This window comes from Fusarium mangiferae (assembly GCF_900044065.1).
Source record: "Fusarium mangiferae strain MRC7560 genome assembly, contig: FMAN_scaffold019, whole genome shotgun sequence".
NCBI lineage: Eukaryota > Fungi > Ascomycota > Sordariomycetes > Hypocreales > Nectriaceae > Fusarium > Fusarium mangiferae.
Genome location: NW_024573939.1, coordinates 675608 through 698085, shown reverse-complemented (window position 1 = coordinate 698085; position 22478 = coordinate 675608). Strand labels below are relative to the sequence as shown.

At 48.5% G+C, this 22478-nt stretch overlaps 6 protein-coding genes across 6 annotated transcripts; 2 read left to right on the top strand and 4 right to left on the bottom strand.

Annotated features, from left to right (window-relative positions):
* Positions 1-344: 344 nt before the first annotated feature.
* FMAN_15386 (uncharacterized protein) lies at positions 345-2726 on the top strand (the record flags this gene model as incomplete). The annotated part of the gene is made up of 3 exons (XM_041824990.1): positions 345-1021; positions 1108-1809; positions 1874-2726. 3 exons carry the CDS (start codon positions 345-347, stop codon positions 2724-2726), a joined length of 2232 nt encoding a protein of 743 aa, XP_041690415.1.
* A 1230-nt stretch (positions 2727-3956) lies between these two features.
* Positions 3957-5663, bottom strand: FMAN_15385 (uncharacterized protein; the record flags this gene model as incomplete). The annotated part of the gene is made up of 1 exon (XM_041824988.1): positions 3957-5663. One exon carries the CDS (start codon positions 5661-5663, stop codon positions 3957-3959), a length of 1707 nt encoding a protein of 568 aa, XP_041690414.1.
* Positions 5664-7514: 1851 nt separating this feature from the next.
* On the bottom strand, positions 7515-8681 carry FMAN_15384 (uncharacterized protein; the record flags this gene model as incomplete). Its single annotated transcript, XM_041824987.1, has 1 exon — positions 7515-8681. One exon carries the CDS (start codon positions 8679-8681, stop codon positions 7515-7517), a length of 1167 nt encoding a protein of 388 aa, XP_041690413.1.
* An 881-nt stretch (positions 8682-9562) lies between these two features.
* On the bottom strand, positions 9563-10753 carry FMAN_15383 (uncharacterized protein; the record flags this gene model as incomplete). The annotated part of the gene is made up of 2 exons (XM_041824986.1): positions 9563-10135; positions 10190-10753. 2 exons carry the CDS (start codon positions 10751-10753, stop codon positions 9563-9565), a joined length of 1137 nt encoding a protein of 378 aa, XP_041690412.1.
* Positions 10754-15016: 4263 nt separating this feature from the next.
* FMAN_15382 (uncharacterized protein) lies at positions 15017-16951 on the top strand (the record flags this gene model as incomplete). The annotated part of the gene is made up of 6 exons (XM_041824985.1): positions 15017-15658; positions 15731-15860; positions 15932-16220; positions 16272-16369; positions 16423-16648; positions 16723-16951. The coding sequence occupies 6 exons, from the start codon at positions 15017-15019 to the stop codon at positions 16949-16951; spliced, it is 1614 nt and encodes a 537-aa protein (XP_041690411.1).
* A 73-nt stretch (positions 16952-17024) lies between these two features.
* Positions 17025-22330, bottom strand: FMAN_15381 (uncharacterized protein; the record flags this gene model as incomplete). Its single annotated transcript, XM_041824984.1, has 7 exons — positions 17025-17041; positions 17090-17353; positions 17417-17863; positions 17918-18761; positions 18810-19492; positions 19718-21503; positions 21557-22330. The coding sequence occupies 7 exons, from the start codon at positions 22328-22330 to the stop codon at positions 17025-17027; spliced, it is 4815 nt and encodes a 1604-aa protein (XP_041690410.1).
* Between the last annotated feature and the right edge of the window lie 148 nt (positions 22331-22478).

Genomic DNA, 22478 nt, shown 5'->3' with positions numbered 1-22478 from the left:
TGAAAGGCAAGAGGGCCAAAGAATCCCTCCTTCTACAAAGATCATTGATTCGGTTATTTGCCTCTGGTTGCTGAGCTTTCAATTGGGTAAACAGCGAGAGGGGTAATCTCTGTTGACCAATACATGGACAGCATTGGTCACACAAGATTGGTCACAAATATGCAGTCACCTGTGGGAGGCCAACCATTGCGATGGCCTGACGAGGCATTTTGGGTGGCTGTTGTTTTCACCTGCGGCCCGCCAAATCATCATTTAAAGACGTAGCTCACGACCTAACCCTTGAGCTGTACTCTGAGTCGCCATTTCACTAACCCACCCTCAACTATTCAACTCCCAATCCCAAGATGGATATCAAAGACGTCTCAAACGAGAGCAAATATATTGGCTATCTGAAGCAGCTTCAGAGCGCTGCAGAGCGAGCAGGCCGAAGAAAGGGCCAAGCTGTACGAGATCACCCTCCTTCTCAACAACTCGTCTCGTCCTTCCTCATGAAGCTCATGGCCGCCTCATATGGCCCTCGGTCGGACGAAAACACAATCGCTACCACGCAGGTCCCAGCGCCTTACCCACCTTGCATTGATTCCATCAACGACCTGGAACCCATCATGATCTCCGACATGAGACTCGAAACCCATCATCGAGGGAGGAAGGTCATGCTGCGCGTCCTCACGCCCCCGGACCGCATGACGGCTGTGATGGCCATTGTGGAGGATGAGAAGGGAATCGCTGTGTTGCTCCAGCTCTATCACCAACCTGAAGAGACCATCGTCCCTACCACTGAGATCCTCAACCCAAACATGGTCTGCATCCTCAAAGAGCCCTTCTTCAAATGTGCCACGGACGGTACATACTCGCTCAGAGTCGATCACCCTAGCGATATGATCCGGCTGGACGGAGCTGACGACCGCATTCCCTCGCACTGGAGGCCATCGACGGTCATCTCAGGCGAGAACAGTACAGACCTTCGAAAGCAAGGGAACGACGCTGTACAGGCCAAGAAATGGGCTGAAGCACTGCGACTGTATGTTTCTCATTCCGGCTTGTCTGACTCTTAAGATCAGGCCAAGCAGTTGGGCAGCCGAGAGCACGTAACTGACAGCCATCTAGGTACTCTTCAGCTATTCGAGCGGGTCAAAATCTTGAGGATAGACAGCTCGCTTTCCTCAACCGCTCACTTGTAAACCTGAACATGGACCGACCGAAGCAGGCCTTGTTGGATGCTGAGAAAGCCACCAATCCTGCGATGCCATCCGAAAAGTCTCTCTTGCGCAAGGCTCGAGCATTGTATGAGCTCGGTAACTATCAGCAGAGTCTCGAAATGTTGGAAAAGCTCACACAGTCGTTCCCTGAAAACAAGGCAGCCAGCTCCGAAAAAGATCGGCTCCACGAGCGGCTCAACGAACAGCGAACAGGCGAGTACAAATTCAAGCAAATGTACAAGCAGGCAGAAAAAACACCTCCCTTCATCGACTGCGCCACTTTCTCAGCTCCAGTAGAGATTCGTGAGTCGCCTGGCAGAGGCAAAGGGCTCTTCACCACCAAGGCAGTCTCGGCGGGGCAGCTTCTGCTTTGCGAAAAGGCATTCTCCTACAGCTTTGCCGGGGATGAGCAATCCACAAAGCAGACCAAAATGCTGATGAATCTTGCTACCAAGAGGATAGTAGTGGGTGGCCAAGCACGTCTCTTGAGCCTGATTGTGCAGAAACTGTACCATAACTCGTCGTTATCCGCCGAGTTTGGAGACCTCCACCACGCCGATTACCAAAAGGCTACGGTCTTGGAGACTGACGGAACCCCAGTTGTCGATTCGTGAGTTGTCCTCTGCCACTTTTACTGGTTAACCAGTTGAGCCAGGCAGCTAATCGAGACTCAGTTTCCTGGTCGAAAAGATTAACTCCCTGAACTGTTTTGGTGCTCCGAGGACGAGCCGCGAGTCATTCCTCAAGGCAACATCCAGCAGCAGAGATATGACGGGTGGCGAAGACTTCAAGTACACAACCTCGGGCATTTGGCTCCTCGCTTCCCGTATTAACCATTCCTGTGTGGGCAACTGTCGACGCTCCTTCATCGGAGACATGCAAATCGTACGCGCGACGAGGGACCTCCCTGCTGGCACTGAGCTCTGTTTCTGCTATCGTCTTCCTGTGCCCTTCGAATCTTACCAAGAGACCCAAAAGGGCTTGAATCACTGGGGGTTCACGTGCGACTGCGGGCTGTGTTTGCATAAGAAAGCCACATCTGTTTCCATCCTCCAGAGACGCAAGGTGCTTGCCGACGACCTCCAGAGGCTTCTTGATCATCCTGGCTCCGGTTACGAAGCCAAAGCAAGTCGGCTCTTGAAGGCTCTCGAGAAAACCTACCCAACAAACAACGACTGCGCCATTCGGCTAGAGCTCTGGGGACCTTACTTCGCCTTCGGCGCCCACCTGCTAAAGAATAATCAGCTGAATATGGCCGCCAAGATGATCCTCAAGGGCCTCGAGGCTCTGGGACACAGCATCATTGCATGTCCACCCAATGACATTGCGGATCGGCCGCGACTCCAAGTTGAACGATGGGGGGTGGCGAATGACGCTTTGCCATGGGCATTCAACAACTTGGCGAATTTGTATGACCAACTTGCTCCTGGACTATGCTCGGCAGCAGAGCATTACGCTGAAGTGTCTTATACCATACTCGTTGGCGAAAAGGAAACCTGGCCCGAGGTGTTTTCGAGTTCTTCGTAATGGATTTAAATGCTTAATTGATTGGCTGTTAAGATCTATGGTATTCTTCATAATTAATACCTACATCTAGGATCATCTTTTACTCAGTCCGACCATCTTCCTCAGTCGTACCAAAGCCGCCGAGCCTCTGGCTGGCCATTGTCCTCCATAATCTTCTCCATGCGACGAGCTACCTGTGTGGCCTCGTAAAGAACGCTGTCGTTACTATCATCAGACCCAAGCTCTTGAAACCGCCTCAGCCAAAACCGCCATCTGTCCATGCAAAGTCCAGGTTGTCCTCCGGTTCCAATGTACAGTGGACCCAGTGCCGTCGCTGCCAGCCCCCCCCCCCCCCCTCATCGAGGTTATCGCCCTTGCGAGCGTCCTTGAAGAGCTTGACACCGCCTGTGAGGGTCCAGTTGTTAGCAGTCCTAAGCTTGAAGTCTCGCGTTGGCACGGATGGGGGGATCTCTTTCTCTAGAGCTTTTGGAATCTCGATAATGGCATAAAGAGAGCATTCCACGAGGCCTTTCTCGTGATTCGACCCGCAAAAGCATTCAGACTGACCCAGGCAGACGCATCCTCTATATTGGCTGCGTCCTTTCTGGAACCTTGCATTGGGTCTGTCAAACCGTTGGTTAGCTTGGAAATATGAGCAGCGTAATAAAAAAGGTTGGAAAACTCAGAGTAACGAGCCAGACCAGGCTTCACGTATGGAAGAAGAAAGCAACGGGAAGTCTCCCTCCAGAGTCGTCTTTCCTTCTGTCACATTCGTCAGAACCTATCGTTCCACTCGGCATCCTCTGCAAACTTCAATGTCACGTACTCCCCATAGATCAACTGTAGTCTTGGCTCTCAATCGTAGAATCCCGAGGATGGAGACGATCCGGTCCGGCCGAGATCGTCGTATGGTATAATGCGGACGACACAGAGAAGTATTTCGCACATACTCATAAGGAAAGACTCCGCATACTCAAGGTTATCTGTGCACAACTCGTCAATCTTATATGCGGTAGCTCCAACGAACTACAAGTCTGCCGCAAGGGGTACTAGATGCCTTTTCCCTTTGTATTATAATTATTCTATTTTGTAAGTGAGATAGCTGCAGGCTAGACAATACAACAAAGAATACAGTATATAAAGCTATAGAGATCAGTCTCATCTTTAATATGTTCAGACTGCCATACCGCTCCAACGGATAAGAGCCATACATAACATATTTATGTACACAATGCACTAATATATCCTTTCTCAAATGTTCCTAGATGGCTGTGTCGGGCGTAAGCCAGATCCTTGCAATGCCTCATTGCTATTATTTGAGCCATTTCCTACACCCAAATCAGCCATAGAAATTCCTGGCGAATGTAGAAGCGAAAAACGGCGTCCATTAATCCCATCACTTATGCTTTCCTGTGATGAATGGTTGCTAAGAAAGTCTTTGGCTCGTTGGAGCGTATGGGAATTGGCGCCTATGCTGGCTTTTTGAAAGGGCCCCCAGGCTCCGATCATGGAAAGGAGGGCCCCAATCAACTTCAAGGCCATCGGACCCCAGACAGACACCGCAACGAATTGGCCAAAACTCCATGAGTGCTCTCCACCATTGAGCTCCTTGATCCGGTGAAATGCAGCCACCAAATCAATCAGCCCAATGATCAATGAAGTCAATCCAGCAAATAGCAATGGATAAAAGGCGAATGAAACCCAACGGTATATCTGAGAGTCTGGCCGCCTTTTCCTGAGAAAGCGCACAGTGTCGTCTATCAGCAGCAAGGTGCAAAGGACATAGACAGCATAAACCATCTTCTTAGTCAGAGCAAAGGTCTGCTGGGTCTTGGTCAATCCTCGAAGCTGGGCCCCCAAGCAAAAAGACATGGGACCTGGATTGTTTCCGCATTTCTCCAGTTTAGCGTTTTTCCTAAGGCTGCCCAAAAATCTTTCCGGCTTCGCCCATGAACCTTTGGTATAAGTGTAGTGGGCACGAGCGAGCATTGTCATATTGCTTAGGACTAAGAAAAGAGATTCAGCCTGGTGCATACCGGACTTGCATGCGAAATAGTGGAGAAAGGCCACCGAGAAAGTGCCAATGATCATCAAGCCATAGCCAATGTTCCGGTTAATAACATAGGAGAGAAGTGTTCCAATGTTAGATAAGCCGACCGTGTTCCCATCGAAAGCGATCAGGTACACGAGACTGACCGTGAACACAAATGATCCCTGGGCCTCCTGGAGGTTGATGATGAGAGATTGAACTTTTTTTCGCGGTTTTTGCGACGAATCTGAAGGCTCTGTTGTCTCCTCCCTAGCTTTGATCCCGTACAGGCCGAAGAGGCAAAAGAGCACAGATAAGAGTAAAACCAGGGATAAGAGCATCATGTACGAAACAAGAATGCCCGGCCCTGCAATATCTGAATCGATGCCCAGTGATGTACTCTGACAGTATGGTCCGTTGGTAATATTGGCAAACTCGTGGATGTTGCTAGCATTGATTGGGCGGCTCCGGTATGGCTTAAACTTTGGCGTACAGCTCCCGAACTTTGAATCCTCACAAGATTGCGAGAAGCACCCTCTTACCTGTGCGAAGATACCGAGCTGGTCAATGGCTCGTAGATCAGAGCCCCCTAGATTGAATCTCTGGTCCATCAAAGCAACATTTTCTTCATCAAACGATTTGTTGCCTTGGAGGACTTGTATGGATACAGTCGCCAGGGCTATGCAGTTCCAAACGTTTGACTCCGAGTAGAACATGCTAGTGGCGTTGCTGCAAGTGCGGGTACAATTTGGTGTCGTGTACTCGGGCATGGTGCAACCATCGTCTTTAAGCCTGACCGGCTCACCATTGGCCCCAAGCACGCTAGAAATCCGACGAAAATATGCCTCATGCCACGCCTGCCACGGTTCTGGGGTGTCGTAAGTGTAGTTGTATGCGTCGATGACGCGAAATCGGTAGGGTGCTTCCATGGTGGATATTAGATTGAATTGGGACTGTGTTGAGACTTGTCTGATTTGAGCCTCTGTAGACTTCAGAAGCGGCGGTATTTATGTTTTATATACTCAGATATGTAAAATAAGGCAGACATTCGAAGAGACGTGGAGGCGGCTAGTGGGCATGTCCCCTTAATTAACCTATATCCAGGACAAGGCGGCTGAGACGCGGAATTGCAAGACAGACCAACCAGTCTTGAAAGATTGCCTCTGTGGCGTTTGATATGCCTTCTTGGCCGAGGACAATTCGCAGCTGAAAAACATGGTCACATCATCGTCTGACACATGGTAACGTACTTCGCTCAACCTACCCATTCGCGTATGCCGTGCGACATTCTTCACTTCTGATACATTCTGGCGATTTCTGTATGCCTCTGATAAGCGCCAGCCTAAGAATATCTCTTTTCAGCTGGCGATCACTACTTAAGTGGTCCAGGGACGAGCCAGTTCTGTAATTGGTAGCGGCCTTACACTGTGAGACCAGCGGGTTAGCGCCTACCACTCACTGCCTGCAGTTCTAGGCAGAGAGGGGTGCATGCCTTGGCGGAAATGGGTTCCTTCTACTGGGCACAGCCCCTGTCTGCCAAGGTATATGATTCTTCAGCCGTTGCGGAGTCCTCAAAGCTGAGCTGACTTGGGCAGATAATTGAAAGTTGCCTGACATGGCTCTGCCGTGTGTGGGAGGGATTGATTCAGGTGCAAACCGAGTTTCTCATCATCGCAAATCGGGCTGGAGAGGTTATCCGCTGGAACTGGGCCCCTAGTAGATCGGCTTGCTGCGTCCCGCAGCTTACCAGCCTACCAGAAATATTTGGCATGTTGCCGCAATGTTGCTGTCACTATTCTTTCACACCATCTGAATCTCCCAAAGGTCATGCTGGCAAAGGACATTGTACTAATTTCTGTATTCATTGATCTCTAAGCCCAGTATGGCCATTCCCTCATGACCTGAGACAAGCCCTGTTCCCAGCCCATACTGTTTTCACCTCCATCCATGTTTTCTATCCATCTTCGACTATGACTGATTTAAACCGCCATGCCCAAATATTCCACCGCTTTGAGCTATGTACGACCAAGAGGTAAGGCCCCTTTTGCTAACAGCATCTTGAGCAGCCTGGACTAAGTTTATAAGAGGCAGCGGTTGAATGCGGACTATGTGAAGCCGCTGCTTCCCACTGCATTCCACGGCGGGAAGAAGACCGAAGCCTCTCTCACCTTGAACAGATACAGGCGAAAGAGTTCAGCATCACCTACTTCTCACCGGAATTCCGTTCAAGCTCTAGAAGCGACCCACCTCTTAGATCTGCAATAAATGTTCGAGGCCAGGCATCGACAGGCTGCAGCGAGTAGTTGATAACGACTAACCGCAAGCACGATGGAAAATGCCGCCACCATGAGACCTATTTTCATTCTGCTTATCTGCTGTCAGTCGCATTTGCCGAGCTTCACCTGCATGGCATTTGGGCCTCCACTCACATGCCGAAGCAAGCTGGGTGAACTGAAAGCCAGCTATGGGATGCAGTGGCTGAAGTACATCGGAGCCCAAAGTTGGAAGTAGCGTTACTAAGCCGGCCCATCAAGTCTTGTCCAACACCAGCGTCTAGAAGTCTTAAGGAGCATGCGCTATTCACACAGCTCGATGGAAGTATCGATAGATTGTAGTGCCTTCAAGAAATTATAGGGACTTTGTACTATCTGAATTAATATTATAAAAGATATTTCTGCTTATATCCTGTTGAAAAGGGGTCTTCTAGATTAAAAGGTCAAGATTATATAATACTTTAATTTATAAAAATATACCGTTAGATTAAAACAAGAGGTTATTAATTATCCTCCGTAGTACTCGTTACTCGTTGAGTGAGTTTCCTCCCATTCTTGAAACCACGGAATGATCTGGTCGTCTGCATAGTCCCACGTTTCTGGCAGTTGGTACCCGGCGGGAATATGTACGCGATAGTTCCCTGGTGCCATATGGTAGAACCCTTGTGGCTGCTCTTCACGATCCATCTTGGCTATCTCGACATATACCCAACGGTCTAATCGGTCGCACAAGAATCTTTCCCATTCTTTGCAGCCATGACCGACTTCGCCATTTGCGTGTGGATAACGAAGTGCATAGGAAACCGGCGCGGGCTTCATAGTAACAGATAAGCACCGAACACTATTCATAAACTTCCATAGCACAGAATAGACGCTCCCCTCGAGGACATAGTCAGGAGTGTAGTCCCCTAGTGGTTCATTGCCAAGTTTAATAATTAGAGATCTTGGTCCGCCAATTTGGTGACATTCCTTGCGAGGAATGAGTTGAGTTGTCAAATCAGGCCAAAGCATGTCCCTTGTCGTCCAACCCCGTTTGGCCCGTTCGCGGAGTGATTTGCCAAGGACATTGTCGAATGGCTTGATAGGGTAGAACTTGTGGGATACCACGGTGGGAACCGGAAGTAGGCAGTAGGCTTTGTTCCAGGATATAACATTCAAACCAGCTGTCGTAAGAGCCTTGTTGATGATTTCGACGATGGGAGAATCGGGCGTAGCCATGACGGCAATAGATATATCTGGGGTACTGTCACGACGGAATATTGTTTGTTCCAAATAGGCTCTGTATCCTTCATGGTCAAGTAGATACTTGATAAACCCCTGACGTTTAGGCCCACGTTCAATATATAGAAGCAGCGAGCTAACTCCCCAACGGTTAAATTCGAAGAAGTTGCGGACAAATTCTCCTGCCATGAGCCCATCGTGCTTCCCAAGCTCCTTTCGGAAGCGCATCGGGTCGTTGACAAAAGGTTGCAATTGCCTCGTGATATTGAGCAAGCATGGCGACTCCGTCATGTAATCCACTAACCAGCGCAGAGATCGGCTCGATGCGTGTAATGCGTATACATCTGCGATGCCTAGATGAAAAAGAATTGTGTCTACTATGGTCAAGTTTGGGCTCTGTGAATCACTGAGTAAGTCGATAAGCTTTGGGGCAGATCTTGCCAAGGAGGCCATGATGATATTGGGTTATGCGTGGGTTTGTATTTTAATGTTGGAGGATTCAGAGTGTTTGCAATGGCGGGGTAATAAGCTGTCAGCATAATTATTGTTCCGTTTACTGCGTTGGGGGCGAATAGATAATGATCCAAGTTATGTAAGCTTCTTCCGATGCATATTGCCCTCTATACTTAGATAAATGTGATCGATGACGAACAAAACGTCGGAATCGTGTGATTAACATTTGGGTGCTCATGAGCCGTTCAATGATGACGCGCAGCGATTGCACGCAATATGTAATGCTGCGTACTTAGGAAACAGGGATTGAGGCGGGAGCCAATCTCAACACTTGGTTGGGATAGAAACTGGCAGCAATGCATTTTAACAAGCGGTATCCTAAGATAAGTTTGGCTGTCGCTCTGTGGGTTCAGGGTAGCTCCTCAAATGGAGCGCGGATCTTAAGATGCCAGCACCACCTGACGTTAGCCACCCTAAGAACGCGGGGTAATGTTTTCCTGCCAAGAGGAGAGGCCAGTTCCAAGTTAGGCAATTATCAGCACACCGCCCGCCCTCAAAAAAGGCCCCGCTGCATTTCGTAGGAATCCTCCAGAATCGCTGTCCTTGATGGATCACAGGATATCATCTTCAATCGAGTGCAAAACATCGCATTGCATGTCCAGTTGCGTTCAATCAAGAGATAAATGAATGCCTGCTCAAAGAGACCCATATGCTCTCTGTAACATTATGCTCCTCACCATCTCATTGTCTCGAAACAACTGCTGCTGAATAACCCCTAGAACTCCGCAAGACTCAACCAAGTCTCAGTAAATGCTGGGTATCATGATCATACAACCCAAGTCCCTGCCAACGCCATCATATCGTAAAAAAGTCCCCATAACCTATTCAGCTCCCTCACCAGGTTCCAGAAAGTCATTAATTGCCCGCAGTAAGTCATTCACCTGCTCAACCGACCTAGCCCGCAACATCTCCCAGTCCACGCGCTGCAGACGCTGCAAGCATATCGCTGCGCCCAAGTCCTTCTCCACATTACCGATATCGTCCACGCAACCCGCAATGGCATCGTTCATCAGCCCAACCTCATGCTGGAGAGCTGGTTCCCTTTCCGCGTGGTCATCTACACTCTTTTGAGCCGCTGCCAAGTCAATCTCTGCTTGTTCGGTTTCGCGGTTCGCCTCGTCTGATGTCTGCTTGGCTTGGGGGATGCTGTCTCGAACTGAGGATGGGAGAATGTGTCCGTGCTGGGCAACCAGCGTCTCGAGCTCGGTAAGTGCGTTCGCGGACTGTTGGGATTTTGCACTGGCGATATCGCGGGTCGAGATAGCTTTTTGGAGAGCCTCATTCAGAGTATCCGCTTGATTGATGACGGCCTGTGCCGCGTCGCGTTTGTTTTCGAAGAGTTGGAGGCGCTCTTGGTGTGCAGCGATTCGCTTGTGGTACTCGTCGATCGGTAGCTATTGAGGGTTAGATTGAGCTGCTCAGAGCGGGCTAGTCGTAGAAGTACTTACGGGACCTTGGGCTTCAGCGCTGGGAGAGACGATGCCTCGGGAATCTTCTGCGTCTTCTTCGTCCTCTGCATCCTCTGTGCGTACAGCCTGGGGCTCATGTTCGGTCTCAGAGTTCTTGCGACGTCTTTTACAAGGTCGGCCCTTAGATGGCGATGAGGTCATGTGCGCATCGGCGTCAGGGTCTGCGACTTCATCCTCTCCGTTTGGCGGTGTACATCCCTGCGACTTGCCGGTGATCTCCAATCTGATCCTGGTGACAATACTGTTGGTGACTACACCCTTGGCAGTCTGGTCCCGGCTCGCCTCATCCTTAAGACGAGCTACCAACTGTTCCACTGTAATACCGGCTTTCCCACTCCTGGCCAGCTCGATGATGGTGGCGAGCTGCTCAATCAGGCTCTGTGCCCAGCTTGCGGGAGAATGCTGGCCCAAGAGCGACGAGGGGTCAACACCGGCTGCTAGATGAATTCGGTTCTTTGCCCGTTGGACTCGTTCTGTATGAGTCTTGTTTTTGTTTTTTGTTGACTGCGGGGGAGTTGGTACGGCGTTGATTGTGTCGGCCATGGTTGGCAAGGTATCCTTATACTATCGTCGAGATATTCATCTCATCTTTAGCGCGTACGCGACTCAGATCGCGTTACAGGGGTGACGCGACGTGGATGAGATTACGTAATGCTGCCACCTCTTCCGATTGGCCATGTCGCGTCGGCATTAGTCCGGTACCTGCGTTAGGTCGCAGCCTCAAATGCCCCCACCATGTGTATCGATTAATTTAGACCCATTACGTCATTACGTAGCAGCCTTCAGAGACGTTGTAACTTTGCTTGGAATGGCGTCAACCACAAATCGTCAGCTCGATCTAGTGCGTAAAATCTTTCCGAACAAGGCTGAGGATGACGCCAAGGGTCGGTACACACTCTGTCTTGCATCACGAGATAAGCCTTACGTAATACGACAACCCAAGCACGAGGTTTCAAAGCATGGCACAAACTCATGGAGCAGGAGATCATCAAGTCCGTGACTTGATGTAGCATGTAACCTCCGGTCGAGCGTGCAACGACAATGACGACCAGTACGAGTGTCAGGCTTGGTGTGACTGGAACGCAAAGGTAACTGGGTGTGATAGCCCCCGTAAGCCACTGCTAGCGGACCGCGCCCAGGAATGGGTGCAACACCTCTTGGATGAGACCAGAACGTGGCTTAATAGCCAAAGACCACATGCATCTGGAGTCTTACGTACATGGCGACAGTACCACGCTGAACAGATTGCGGCTTTCTTAGGGTTCAGGTCTCCACCGAATAAACACGACGCCGTTGGAGTTTACTACTGTGGCTCCTCCCAAAAGGACGCTAACTCGATCGACTCTGGGGCCTCGCTCGTCATCGATCAACAGCAACCGTTCCCATAGAACGGCCCGCCCCTAAACGACTGTTTCCAACGTCTATCAGATCCAGAGTGTCTCCGACGCCTCTAACCTCCCAATCTCACTCGCAATGGGCCAATCAAAACGCGTTCTCTCAAAGAGACAATGAGAGACCCTTATTGGGTCAGCATCCCGACAGGTCCAAAAGATACCGTCAATACAGCGTAATAGCAAAGGGGTGGAAGACTCCTTGAGCTTGACTTGTAGCTCTCAAGCTTAGCCCTAAATACCCTGCTGCACCTGGAAAGTATTGCACTAATCGCCTATTGCAGGTCTGATATCTACAAAGCCAACCGTCAGTTTGGAACAGATGACTTTATGGGATTTTACGTTCTTCCTCAACTTGTGCTGCGCCGATATCCGTCAAGTCTGATGTCAGAGAGTGTACCAAGAAGAGGAATGTCAGTCAGCCACTGCCAGTTGGAAGAGTGACTGGTCAAGCGGGCTGAGTTGCACGAGCTCTTGAACACAAATTGGTCTCCTGATCGAAAGACAATGATTGCTATCGCTGTGGTGTTGTCGATTCAAACGCGGAGCTGAATTGCGCACCAGAAGTGATGGCAGGCTTCTAATTTACAGGCCAATGATTAGCTTACCTTACAAGCAAGAAAAAACGAATAACAAGCTTGGCCAGCGTCTATTGCAGTATCCCTTTTACTTGGATTATGTCTATATAACTGTCAAACCTATATTTTCAGAATTTCAATTTCGTCAGCCCAGCCGGCACAACGTCGATCCCCTTACAGTTCAAAATCATTGTGCTATCTACCTGAACCAGACCCCGGCGGAGATTCGGAACTGGCGAGTTCGACCTCTTTTTATTTTTTGACTCCATGAGCCTTGAGGACAGTGACTTTGGAGGAGGTTGGCCTCTGAATCTACCAAAGTATAGACACCGTCAGTCAAGGGCACACTCTCTGGTCATAGGTGAGCATCAGCAGATCATCAAGACAACGTCGAGGCTGGCGGTGAAAGATCAGAAATTGGAAAGCTTCCCGTTCCAAAAGAGCAGCGGGGACTACCAAGTTATGCACGTATCTGGAGACATACAGATTCTGTGCAACGAAAGCGACACCACCACAGCGCCTGTAAAGTCAGCAATCAACGGTCAGTGCTTGGATCTTGAAGGACCAGCCTAGGCAAATCACCTCGATTGTCTCAAGTCAAAGATGGTGCAGAGAGTTTGCTCAAGTTTGATTGTTCGGATGTTGAGCTTGACGCAATTACGTCCCTCGATTCCTCAGTAAAAGCCATCCCCAGACTATTTAGAGAGGGTGAAGATGTATTGAAGGAGCTGAAATCACCATTGGACAGCGGTTCTGCTGCATCTCACCGTGGAAGTTTGAGTAAACGCACACTGGTGCTGTCCTTTCGATCCGGCAACTAACCAGCCCGTCTTGTGGAGGAGCTATTTCATCTGCATGATGGCCATCGACTGCCCAAGGGAGCTCCCAGGACCTGGATACCATACGTGATAATCCGAACTGGGTATCCTGGAGAACAACAACCCAAGATTACTACGGTATACAGATATTCTGAATTCAATTTGCTCGGCTACGGCGGCGTGAACAATCAGGATCCTGATGGGGATAATCTCTTTGACGCTCGCGCAGGACATCATTACAACTCCACGCTCGAGGTTGAAGACGGCGCAGACCTTAACCACATATGTAACAAATTCCATTTGGGTTCTTCACCCCGACAGCAAGGCACAAAATCTGTTGCGGAGACAACAGATCGTCACGCACTAGAGGAGGAGTCATTTGATGGACAGAGCAGACTCTCTACTCGTTTGACGTATGGGTAAACCGACCGAGATCATGGAGAAAGATGGGGCTAAGACGATTCGAGAGTACTACCCTAAGGACGGCGAGGTCGAGTTATGCCCAGCTGATGATAGCGGATCCAGGCTCTATCTGAAACGGTTCCAAGCAAGCCAGTAGTAGATGCTTTGAAAAAAAGCAAGCGATTTCGCTACCCACATTTGAATACGCCACAAGATAGAAGAGGAGACAATTACTTCATTATTGTCTGTCAGGAGGCATCCCTGCTTTCGCGTATAGAATATAGATATGTCAAGATTACTGGGTTTAGAGCTCATGATTCTATTCAGGTGCAAGTGTCTTAAATCAATAGGCAGCACGAAACGACAAAGGACAAGATATGTAAATATCTGGATGGTGCAAGGAGACTGCTACAAGTACCAGATTTAACGGTCACGTTGTTAATATTGAGACGTCTATCTACCTTTACACTCGTAGGGTTCTTCACAACAAAGATCAGTACGAGACCGAAACACTGTTTCGGTATGATAGCTTGGGCAACCTCGTTGAAGAGATAGCCGAGCTTTCTACGGCATGGGAAGCAGGCCGGAAGAGTAAGTATCTTGTAGACAAAGAGAGTACCATATGTGAAGTTACCAAGACGGATACAAAAGGCACACATATCAGTTCATTACCAACGGTTTTGGAAAGAGTCGTGTGGATTGAGAAGCAAGATGTTCCTCAACATGCCAACAGAACTACGGTAAGTATGCTCCGGGTCATGCAAAAGATTTTCTACAATGCAGTCGGATAATCCGTTCAAGTTGAGGAGATGGGCTGGCACATCTAGCTAGAGTCATCAGAGCTCGACCAAGAGACCCCGAGACTGGGGGACAATTTGTTGTTGTGTTGACACTACGGGCGTTGTAAATATCACTGTAAAAGATCTGAGATCCATGACGCAGAAGACCGGCATTCCGGGCAAGGGGATCGTGGAGACCAAGTGCCCATTGAAACCCTGGTGCGCAGATCAGATGTAGCAACCCATGGAACGACCAACTACAAATATGATAGCTAGGATCGCATTCCCGAGCAAAAGGATTACTTAGACCGCAGCGCGAATTACACCTACGACGGGTTTGGTCGAGTCTAACATGTCTCGGCCGGATTAGGCTCTCAGCCACAGGTCTCAGCGGCAAATAACACTTCGATTTGAGCGAGTCGTTGAGACGCTGGGGCCCGATGGCAGCATCTCTAGCACACACCAGGAGAACGATATTGCCGTATACCCGCTTCAGAATTATAAATAGAATGCCGTTCCCGAAGTTCGTATTGCGACCCTTGTGATCGGCATTAATGGCTATCAACCTTTGGTTAGCCTACCAACTACTGCTCTTCAATCACGTTAAATATGTATCCGATTATCCGGAACCCCGCTTCCTCACAGCAGCGTTGTAATGATTGCGGATACTTCTTGTAATACGAGAAACAAAATATGCAAGGGATACGGATGATGCGGAGTAGACTCAGTTTGTACACAGATATAACAAATCTATAAACAGAGAATGATACAATCCAGTATCTTCGACATACAAGTTCTAGGTGACCGCTGCCAAGGTCTCTGAAAGCAGAGTTTCAATATGCATACACTTCTCCTATTCTTTCTGACGACTCGAGTAATAGCCGGTACAATTGAATTAGCATCGAGAGCGAGTGCATCCGACAATGACTCTGCCTATTCTGAGTCGGCCAGTTCTGCTCTTACACCACTCGGGTATGCTGCAGCCTTTGTTAACACTGATGTATTGGCTAGTGGAGACGGTTATCTAGAAGATTTCACATTGGTCGACTACGACGTTGACGCGTGTGCGGAACGGTGTGACGACAACAAAGAATGTGTTGCTTTCAATATCTACTTCAAGCCCGATCACCCCAAAACTTCGTCAAACGATAAGACAGCGGTCATCAAGTGTGCCCTATGGTCCAACCCACTAAGTCTCCCGGATACAGAGATTGGCAGCGATGTTGTTGCCGGAAGCAATGCTTACAATCAAGAAAAGGCTCTGGCTGGTCCAGGGCCTGGATCGGTACAGACACTGCCAATCAAGTTTCCCAGCGTGACGCAGCTTGGAGATACTTATTATTCCGTGGAGCTGACGTGCGATGGCCAACGAATGCCTGTTATGCTTGATACTGGCTCCGCTGATCTGTTTCTTGTATCCAACGAGTGCCCAAACACTCCCACTAGTGGGTGTTACAACAGCACGCCTTTCGATATCCAGGTAAAGGTTCCTCTCTGAGAACAAGGAATGATGTTTGTGTGGCTGGTAATCAATAAGCTTACGCATATATAGCCAACGACAAATATGCCAGTGAATCAAAGTTTCTTTACAATTGTTGGGGCTGGGCCAGTACTTGGCAACCAGTCTATCTTGAATGTCCAATTTGGCACAAAGGACATTATTGCGAGAGACTTGAGTGTCGGTAAGCTATTTTCCTGTTCTTTATACTGAGAAAAAGGATAAAATGACAAAATCTGATATGTAATGAAATAGGTCTTGCTTACAACGCTGTGCAGATGGAGTTTCAGAATGGAAGCTTTTCTGGAATACTAGGCATGGGTCTCCGAAATGTTTCCCGACAGTTCTACCAGTATCAGAACTTACCACCATTCGATACCTTGGTAGCACAAGAAAGGGTACTTGCACCCAAGTTCTCAACAGTATTCCCGCGATACGCGGATCCGAACAGTCCTAAAGAAGGTCGTTTGACTATAGGTGGCATCGACAAGGAAGCCTCGAATGGACGGAAGATAACATACAGCGACATAGTAGACAGCCCCAAGTAAGTATTCTCTGTATGTCTTGAAGAAAATGACTTGCTAAATATTATTAGTTATAATTACCCAGGGGCCCCTCCAGCACCGCAGCTCTGGTCTATTATCGTTGATGGGATGAGGTTTAACGGCAAAAACATTTCCCTACCGGCAAGTGGTACGTCCCCTACAATCTCCCAGTTGTTGAGAGCCAGAATTGATGTCAAGTAGGTATTGTTTCAGGATCGCCGTATATTGCAGCTTTAGACAGTGGGACGTCATTTATGGCTGTTGGTGGCATAGTGTTCGACCAGATCGCAGACAATATCATTGGCCCATCGCAATCATCAGGGGTGGTTGCCTCATTCGATTGCTCAACACCACAGCATTTGGAGATCAAGATAAATGGCCAATGGATTGATATCAATCCTCTCGACTTGATCACCCCAGGAGACTGGTTTATCCAAAATGGAACACAAATATGAGCATGCACTACATAATAACGACTGACCAGGCCTAACATTGCTTCAGGTGTCGAGCTTCTATCAATGCGCAGAGCCTTTCATTGGCTGACTCAATATTGGGCGTTCCCTTTCTCCGTAACGTTTTGGCAGTTTTTGACTACGTGTCGGATGATATGTACTCCGTACAACCGAGGATTGGCATCGCTCCTTTGACTAATTGGTCCTTGGCTTTGGAGCAATATAAATTCTCGTACCAGGCGAGAGTTGGCGCGCAGATACCTTTTCCTGGCTTCTAAGAGCGCAGAAAAGGGTCAACATCACAGACTAAGCATTAATTCTATTGCAATCTATCGTAGATACTGAATAGCTCTATGAGGGATAACTATCTGGCCGAGAGGTTGCAATAGAGCTTCTGAAATGATCAACATTCGCACCGAGATTAAAACTCTTCTGACCGCTTCTGTCATCGGCCCAGACCGTATTGTCGCGAATATGAAGACTCAGTGATTCTTCAAAGCCTTGGTGAAGCATGATCTCGTACATGCATTCCAGAGTTCGACCTGTCGGATGCACGGTAGCCTCAAAACCAGTAGTAGTACCCTCATCAGTATACGTGAGGTCAGCAAACATGCCTGTAGCTACTTTCACAAACGCTGGCTGTTGCTTCAAAACCCTATATAGCTTCTCTTGATCACCGCCTTCAGTTTTCTCAAGCTGATTGATAATGGCAGCAACGGCTTCTTGAGACAACACTGACTGACCTGCCAAGACCTCAAGTGCACAGTCACATATACCCTCATCGGGATTCTCCAGCAGCTCAGTAAGAGTCTCGATCATTTCTGGTGACAGCGCTGACGGCCGCCGATAATCGAAGACCTCTAACGCTGCCTTTTGCATCTCAGTGTCAGGGTTCTTGAGCAGCTCACTAATGGCCTCCACAGCTGCGGGAAGTAATTCAGACTGCACTTTCAGCACGTCTAGCGCGGCATTTCGTACATCAGATTCTGTAGCTCTAAGCTGCATCATAACAGCCTCAATAATGCCTTGGGATAGGTGTCGCTGGATTTTCATGGCCTTTAATATTCCCCTTCGTATGCGTGGATCTGGATTGTTAACCTCTCTAGCGATGGAGTTGATTACAGATTCAGGTAATGTCGTCTGACTCATGAGGGTGATGAGAGAAGCCTCTGAGAAGTCTGTTGATGCGTCTTTAAGCCGTTGGTTAAGAATCTGAACTGTCATTTGAGGTAGATCTGTTTTACCCTCTAAAACGCTCGTGATAGCCTGATGGCTGCTCTCCGCTGTATCTTCAATCCGTCGTATAATAGCATCAATGAGGACCTTAGGCAAGACTGGCTGCTCTAAGACATCTCCAGCCGCATTTTTGACAAAAGGTTCTTCATCCTTGAGTAGGTCGGAAATTGTATCAAGAACTGACTTAGGGAGTGGTGAGTGAGCGCCCAAAGCCTTCACGGCCTCTTCCCGTACACTGCCATTTGGGTCATGAAGATACCTGGTGATCTCATCAACTGTTGCTTTTGGTAGCGCTTTATGATTCTGCAAGACTTCTAGAGCGGCCGTCTGCACTTGCCAGTCGTTCTCAGATAGCAGCTCAACAACGACATCAACTGTTGACTGAGGCAACTCTGATTGTTCTGGCAGGGCTTGCAGTGCAGCCTTTTTTACCTCACGATCGGGGTCCTTGAGTCGCGCTTTTATAACCTCAGTAGTTGATTCAGGTAAATCCCGTTGCCATCCGAGGACTTGTAGCGCAGCCTTTTGCACTTCAGGTTCTGGGATCTCAAGTCGCGCTGCTATAACGTCAATCGTTACTTGAGGCAAATTTGATTCAAACTTCAGGGCCTCCAGCGCGGCCTTTTGAACTTCAGGTTCTGCGATCTCAAGTCGTACTGTTATAGCCTCCATCGTGGCTTGAGGCAAGTTTGATAGAAGCATAAGGACGTTCAGTGCCGCAGCTTGTATGTTGGGCTCCGAACAGCCAAGATATTCTGTGATAGCCCTTATAAGCTCAGTGCAAGGTATTAATTGATATCTTAACGATTCCAATATAGCCTCTTGAGCATCAGGCTCTGGTCTCTTGAGGTGCTTGATAATAGCATCAATGGCCGATTCACATAATGATGACTGCCTTACCAAGAGCTGCAATGTAACTTCTTGTATATCATAGTTTGGATCTTGAAGCTGCTTCGAAATAACCCTTAGGCTTGTTGGAGGTAACGATGACTGATCCATGAGTGATTCCAGCGCAGCCTTTCGTACATCAGGATCTGTCTCTTTTTCGAGCATCTTGGTGATGGCCTCGATAGTGGCTGCGGGCAATTCGCGCCAATGACGCTTGAGGGTTTCTAGCGCGGCCACTTGTATGCCAGACTCTCGATCTTCTTCTATCAGCTTAGTGATGGCCTCAATAGTGGCTGCGGGTATTTGATCATGAGAATATCGGAAAGCTTTTAGCGCAGCTATTTGTGTGTTGGGATCTTGATTGTGAAGCTGCTCAGTAATAACTTCGACGACAACTTCAGGTACGACTCCGCTGAAGTAATAATATAAGAGCCAGTGACCATGTTTCCTAGTGCTCATCAGCCACTTGACGAAAGCCTTGGCAAACGGTCTGCGCACTGCTGACGGACGATCGAAGCTACTCTCGTTTCGCCCGTCCCAGTGTGCACGCTGGACTGAAATCATGCGTTTCACGAAGCTTTCAAAAAGAGTATCGTTATGCTTGTCAGACAAAACGAACTGATTCATCAATATCCTCATGATCTGGTCATGGTAGTCTTCCTTGTCGCGCAGAAGTCCAAGAAGGATATGAACATCTGTTTCTCGTAATGTAGAGACTTGTTCCAAGGCTACTATGACGCTAAAAGTCAATACCGAATCGTCTTGTGCAATGAACGACATTATAATTTCCAACAGTTCCTGGGACAAGGCCCGTTTCCTGATCGATCGGAGGATAATGCATTTGGCTCTTGTTTGTCCTTGTTGAAGTGCAATTTGCAGTGAACTATCAGGAAACTCCACTTCAATGGCCAGGCTCGCACGTTTTCTGAGATCACATTCGAACAGAAGCCAATCCGATAAGGTTTTCTCGAGACGGGCTCGGTAGGACGGGGGTTCGGTTTCAGAACGTGGGATTTCGCTTAAGCAATGCATAATCAATCGTTGATGAGAGGGTCCCAAAAGATCCAACGGCTTTTTTTCAATCTCCTCGAGTAGTTCAAACCCCTGACCTTGTTCATGCAATAGGCCAGCCACGAAGCGCCACATAATGTTGTATCGTCCATCGTACTTGTGAGATTGCAGAAAATCAAGAGGGCGAATCGTGTTGATTTTCTTCTCACCAAACACTGTATACTTCATAACAATTTGCTCTTTCCAATGTCTCATGAAATATCGTGCTGCAAAGTACTCCTGAAAGGTCAAGTGTATGAAGTAGTAGAGTTGATAGTTTGGCCGGGCTAGCGGGTCCGAGGTCCGCAGAAACGAGAGGCAGGGCAGGATGTCGTCTAGGTTCAGAAGGAGGTCGGAATGCTCGTTAGCGATGTTTCTGTCACTTTGGCTGAACTCTATCCGATCGGTTGCCAGGCCAGAAAAGCCTAGGTACTCCAAGAACTGCAACTGTTCTTTAACCTCCTTTTCGATCTGTCTTTGGCCAGCGGTACGTAAAGATTGGGTCTCGACTTTTGCAAGTCTCTCAGCATCCTTCTTCCACAAGCTCGTCTGGATAGCTTGGTAGAGTGTCGTCATTGTGTCTGGTTTCTCTGTTCTGTCAAACTTGATGTCGTTCCAGCAGTAGCAGAAAGCATCCAGCTGTATCGGTATCCGAACAAGGCCTTGAACTAGCTTATGGCTCTGGAGAAATCCTTTGAGCTCATGCACGTTCTTCATATGAACTTTCTCTATGTAGTCATCTATCTGCTCCGGTTTGAAGCCGATAGTCTCTAGCTCAAGGTCGACTTTGACGTCAGGCGGAAGACTCGCAGATGGCCGCGACATGACAATAACGTTGGGCTGCTTGAGTAGGTCTAAGAGAAAAACGGACATATCACCAGACCCACTCAGATTAACGACTTCATCCCAACCGTCGAGGATGAAAAGTGTTCGATTGTGCTTCAGTGCCTTGTGTAATTCTCGGGAGAAGAGCTTGATACCACCAATCCCATACTCGTTCGAAGAATGGAAAAACTCATGGTCAAAGAGCTTACTAAGATTATATCCCGCACTTGGCCGCTGTTTCAAATTTCGTAGAGGAATCCAGAGCGCACGGTCGAACAAGCTTTTCCACATACCATTTCTTATGAATTCATGGATCATCTTCTTGCACAAAGTGGTCTTACCGATGCCTGCACGTCCACGGATCAGAATCCTTCGAGGCAAGACGTGGGTACCGTCAGAGTTCTCACGCTGGTCGAAAATCTTTGTCAAGCTGATATCGTCATCGCTTGTTGCCACCTCGAGCTTTTGACGCGCGAGAAGCGTGAAGGGCGACAACGAGCCTTGGTCATCGAAACGGCCTCGACCAGAAATACCCCTCTCAGCCTGCTTCACGATGGCGAGGTTGATGTAGGATTGATGCTTGTCGACAGGGTCTCCCGATAGCCGCTCAACTTTGAGCCTGTCTTCGGTGTAGCATCTTTCACGTATCCAGGCGTCGGCTTGTTCAAGAAGTGTCCCAGTCCGTATCACATGGAGAAATCCTCGTATAGTCTCTAGAACCTGTCGGTAGTCTGCCTCCTCAGCACAAAACTTATTCATCAGTACATGGGGCCGGTCGAGAGGAAGTCGGATTGGTACGCAGTCCAGTGTTGCAGAATCCATGTTGACGAGCTAGCGTATAGGTTAATACAACGGATAGTTGGCAGCTATTTGTGTTCTCTCACCAGTTTCTTTTCACAAGGCAACAACCAAGAAGGCAACAACCACGAAAGGAATGGAATCTTAGCAATGAGGAGTGTGTACCGTTTTTCATAGAAAGTAGCCACTTTAAAGTCCTCATCACGGTACTTTACGCAAAGTCGTGAGAACTCGCATACAAGATGCACAAGTTTAGACTCCGGTGCCTTGACCCAATCAAGCAGCCCACTTAATCGTTGGTTTCGGATGGATGCCAAAGCGCTTAGACCTGGCTGTGCCCAAACTGCTATGTCTTCAAATGAAGTGCCTCGGAATGGCGTTGCGAGGAAGATGATTCCACGTGTGGCTTCTTGAATAGCCATGTAATTGTCCTTTGCCATAACAAGAGTCTGCATTAGGATGACTCCTCCGAGACATGAGGCGACGAAGAAAAGTTTTCGATCTCTATTTGAGATCAAACCAAGAAGGCCATGAAGGAGGGACGTTGCAAGCTCTTCGATTCCAAAAGGAACCGAGTCGTTCGCTTCAAACATGGCAGCGGGCCAGTTGCATGTATAGATGCGAGTACCTGGAACCTCTCTGGAAAGCATATTTCGATCGACCAGCCAGTTGACCTGTTGCCCATTTGGCGTCTTGTATGCCCAGGTATCAGGCGACTTTGTATCAAGACCATGAATGGCAATGATGTCGATACCCGTGTCTGTTTCAGGTGTGATCTTATCAGGCGGGTCAACGAGGTTGAATTCAACGGCGCGCGGTCGGTTGACGGCTTGCGTTCGAAATGTCGTAGTCACAGGCATCTCAGTGATAGGGACAGGCCTACACACACAGAATTGAAGAGCGTTTTTATAGGATGGGCAGAAAAGAGTGAGAGATTCTATTCAGAAATGGCGAATAGTAAGATATTGAATTGGTAGCAACTCAGTCACTACTACCATTCGGAAATGG